The sequence below is a fragment of the Populus euphratica genome, unplaced genomic scaffold (assembly GCF_000495115.2).
Source record: "Populus euphratica unplaced genomic scaffold, PopEup_1.0 scaffold339.1, whole genome shotgun sequence".
Classification (NCBI taxonomy): domain Eukaryota; kingdom Viridiplantae; phylum Streptophyta; class Magnoliopsida; order Malpighiales; family Salicaceae; genus Populus; species Populus euphratica.
Window position 1 is genome coordinate 214,383 of NW_011500231.1, and position 4,797 is coordinate 219,179.

General features: G+C 29.4%; 1 protein-coding gene across 1 annotated transcript in view; it reads left to right on the forward strand.

Annotated features, from left to right (window-relative positions):
* The first annotated feature begins 3,550 nt into the window (after positions 1-3,550).
* Positions 3,551-4,797, forward strand: part of LOC105112447 (bifunctional epoxide hydrolase 2-like) — a 17,066-nt gene continuing 15,819 nt past the window's right edge. Inside the window, exons 1-2 of the mRNA XM_011008152.1 lie at positions 3,551-4,108; positions 4,762-4,796. Coding sequence (XP_011006454.1) covers positions 3,629-4,108; positions 4,762-4,796 — 515 coding nt within the window. The 5' untranslated portion in view covers positions 3,551-3,628. The remainder of the gene's footprint in view (positions 4,109-4,761; position 4,797) is intronic.

Here is a 4,797-nt window from a genome sequence, read left to right on the forward strand (position 1 = left end):
TCATTATTCGGTAGCAGGAAAAAAATGAAGATTTTCAATTGAAACTCAGGAGCTTGTTTGATTTTTCATTGTTTACCACCCAAAACAAAGGTGTAAATTTATTTTAACAAATGTTTAATTATTTTAAAAAGAATTGTGAAATTAATCAAATTCGTTCTCAATAGCAAGAGAGATTAATTTTTCTGGGCTGAATCCATCATTTGCATGAAAATAAATTCGGTTTTGCTACGTTTCCAGGAAAGCAAACACAAACAAGTTCGGAATGTTTATTTTTATTTTTAATTTAGGTTTTTAGCATGAAAATCAAAAAGAAAGTAGTAATTAAGAAAGAAATATGAGAGTTAAAAGATATGAGAGAAGAACTAACATCTGGTAGCAATCTGTAGAAGGAGAATAGATTGGAGACGGACAGTCAGGGAGGCAAATAGACAAGGACTAAAACTCTTTAGTTAACGGGGAGATTAAAGGATCAAACGAGATCAATAATGTCCTGCCACGTCAGGCTGCCGATAAGGGTAGAGCCGGAGGGGACGCCGTGTTTGGGGTGGAGGTGTATTACGGACACAGGAGACATATGATTGAAATTGTTTTTTTTTAATTAGGTTTTTTTTTTTTTTTATTTGTACTCCTGTATAGTTCATTTTCATAATTTTGGCTTTTTAAAAGGTTAAAATAACGTCGTTTTACAGCTATATATATATATAGAGAGAGAGAGATCGTGTCTTAGCCAGGTATGTCGAGGTTGACTAAGTTTTTGCAGACCAACTCCCTTACAAGTTTTTATTTAGACCTAGATCGGTTCTAATTTCAAATCAACTAAATTCCAGATTGATCTGTCGGATCGATTTGAATTTTAAAACTATGCTATGGAGAGTGAATGAATAATAACTGAGATGGAGAGGGGGCCGTTTAGAGAGAGAGTCGATGAGCTTTAATGACCTAAAAGCTTGAAATTGTGAGAGCTAGAATTAGTTTTTCCCTCACAATAGATTAGGCACTAAAATCGTATGTGTATTGTTTGGGATTTTTATCGAAAGGGCAACCACGGGCGACTTAATTCATTCGATGGCTTCAATCTATTTGCCTATGCTAGGCAAAGCACGTTTAAGCTCTAAAAATGTGATTTTAAGTGTAATTATGATTGTTTTTTTTTTAAAAAAAAATTATTTAGAAATATATTAATAAAATATTATTTTTTATTATTTTTAAAAAATTATTTTTGATATTAACATATTAAAATTATTTAAAAATATTTAAAAATATTAATTTAAAATTTTTAAAAACATGTTCCCAAAAGGTATTTTAAATGCACTACAACTATGAAAAGCAAAATGTAATAAAGGAAGAAGGAGGTGTGAAGCTCATGACAAGTTATCTTATCAAAAAAGGGTTGTGAGTTTGGTTAAATCACAAATAAAAAAAAAAATATTTTTCCACCATTCATTTGAACCCACATCAATAATATGAATTTAAAATATTTATTTAAATCAAACTAAGTTTTAATTAGGTGATTGACTTATATAGTCAATTATTAATGACCCACTAAATTGGATCGAGTTTTATAACACTAGTTAAAAAAAAAATTTAAATATAATTTTTATTCTTTTAAAATTTGTTTTTAAACTTGAGTTTGCCTATAAAATTATTATTGTCTTGATTATTTTGTCATCCACTTGTATAAAATTATAACAAAAGTTAAAACAACTAGATGTGGGCTATTATTTATATGAAACACTTGTTTTTTTTTTTTTTAGTTTTGATTTTTTTCATAGAACTCTTCTATAACCTAATTAGCTGAAATTATTAGAAAAATCATGTTAAAAGATAAAAGCAAAAATATAAAACATAGAAAAAAATAAATGGTTAAATTTTGATAAAAAAACTTTATTTTGTCTATTTTTTAATTCATGTATTTAAGAGAGGAGGGAGAAGCCATCGAAAAATAATAGTTGAGAGAGAAAGTTGTTAGTTGTCATGATTCTGACAATCAAAATTTAGTAAGTTTGGTATAAAAAATTTTTTATTTTATAAAAGGAGTTTGATGATAATAATTTTTCTCTTTAAACATAGGGAAATCGGTATATCAAGTTTGGTTTTAATTTTTGAGATTTAATTGATTTTTTTAGTTATTTTGGGGTATTGTGCTGTTATTGGGTGGTTTGCATTAGTTTGTATGGTGTGTTTTTATATGTTTTTGGATGAAAATAAATTAAAATAAGAATTTTAGAGAAAAAAACCTTACACTTGATTTTCTAATTACTACAATGGTTGCTAGGATTTTGGACAAAATCAAACGACATGTTACCTACCACTACAAGTAACATGTCACGTATTTAATTATAAAAAAAAGGAGTGAACCAAAATGTGAAAAGAATAATAATAAACCATAACATGTCATGTATTTAATTATAAAAAAAAAGAACATATTTAATTATAAAAAAAAAGAGTGAACCAACATGTGAAAAGAATAATAATAAACATGTGAAAAGAATAATAATAAATAAAGCTCTGGCATGTCTAGGCCTTTTAATTTAGGTCAAGTTTCATGTTTGACTGGTTTTTGTTTTTAATTAATTTTTATTTTTATTTTTTACAATTAATTAATTAATTTAAAATATATTAATTTATTAAATTTTTAAATCAATTACTAATATATTTTAAATGTTATTTTATTAAATACCGTTCAATTTTTACTTTGTATTCAAATAAAAATATAATAATATTTTTATAATATTAGCAAGTTTGGCTTATAACTCATCGATAATTAAACAAAAAAACATTATCATATTGTTTTTCTAATAGCATATATTTTTATGATTGATACCATGATCCTGAGTTGCTAGGTTGCTAGGATAGATTGGGTTGATTGAAGATTTTATCATCTAGATATATTTAAAAAAATAACTTATTTGTATAAAATAAATTTCGAGTTTATAATTAAAATCTTATTTTCAAATGAAAAAAATATTAATAATGAATGCAAACTTTTCATGGTTAAATTATTTTTTTGGCATGACCCATAGCAAAGCATGAACAATTACTCTTGTGAAATCTACAACATCAATGTATTATAATAATTCTTGCTCAATGAACAAGTTTTGTGTGAGAATTTCGGAACACAAAAGTGTTCATAAAAGAAATGCCATTGCGTAGACTCTCACGATAGAATCTTATGCTCGGGGGCAACAGCGACGGAAATAGAAAGGCTGTTAATGCATGGATGGTCCACTTGTAAGCTTTTGCGTCTATCCAAAATAGAAAGCAGCAACGGCGTTCTCCAAAATAGAAAGCCTGGAAAAATCTCATCCGACAACGCAACATGGCCCTTTCTTTTTGTCAAGAGAAAAGGGCAAAACAAAGGGGAAATACCCTTATACAGTATATTTTTTCCTCAATCGTATTAAAAAACTAATAATATTTCTTTTATTTATGTTTTTTAATATACTTGCCTGTCAATTGTTGCCATTAAAATTAATGCATTACACATATTGTTTTTGGATATTGAATATATTTAGAAGAAATAGTTTACATGTTGTTTCCCCAAGCTACTTTAAAGTTTAAACTGTCATCTTGCAAAGCCTAAATATAAAAACCCCAACCCACTACTCTGAACACAAGCACAGAAACCATGGCCTCCTCCATAGAACACAGAACCATTAATGTCAATGGCATTAACATTCATGTAGCAATCAAAGGTCCAGAGAAATCACCAGTTATTCTCTTCATCCATGGATTCCCTCAGCTATGGTATTCCTGGAGACACCAGATTGAGGCTCTATCCTCACTTGGCTACAGAGCTGTGGCACCGGACTTGAGAGGGTATGGTGACACAGACGCGCCAGCTGAGGTTACAAGTTACACCGTTCTCCACGTGGTTGGTGATTTGATTGGGTTGCTTGATGTTGTAGCTCCGAATCAAGAGAGTGTTTTTGTTGTGGGACATGATTGGGGTGCTTTGATAGCTTGGCATTTGTCTTTGTTTAGACCGGATAGAGTTAAAGCTATGGTTAACTTGAGTGTTTTGTTTAATCCAAGGAATCCCAGTAGGAAAGTTATTGCGACTTTGAAGGCTGTTTATGGTGACGATTATTATATTATCAGATTCCAGGTTGTTTTATTGTTATTTTAATGATGGGTTCTTGATTTTCAGAATCAAAGTTACTTTCTTGACTGCATACTGTTTTGTGATGTCAAATTGTAAACTTGTTCTAGCAAATCTTTTGCCTTTTCTGGATTACATGGATTATGTTAGTAGATTTTGTAGCCATGTTTACTATTTGAAGGGATCATTTGACAGGTATGAAAAGATCAGGCATTTGCAGTTTTTTTTTTTTAATTTACCTATCTTTTCTTTTGTTACACAAAGTGTTTAATCATCAAGTTTTAGACTTTTGATTGTTATGCTAATAAATCTTCGACCCTTCATGTAGTATAGGAACTGGATTATCATCTATTTTATATTTTGTTTACTATTTGCAGTGATTATTTGATTGGGATGGATTAGATTGGGCTTTTTGGTAGTAATTAGCTAGTAGCTACGAATTTGACCAGCTGTTCTACCTGAAATGATTATGTAACAGTATAATTTTAGCTGAAGCTTAAATAATCATTCATGGCATCAGACAACTTTGTTATCTAACTGTTCTTGAGCACACTTGAGAAAGTTTTTAATTTTGGTCTTGTATAGTTTATCATAATTGGCTTCTTGTGAAGATGTACAAAACCCATTTTAATTGAGGAACTGCTCGATTGTTTTTGTAGGAGCCTGGAGAGATTGAAGCTGAGTTTGCAGAGATA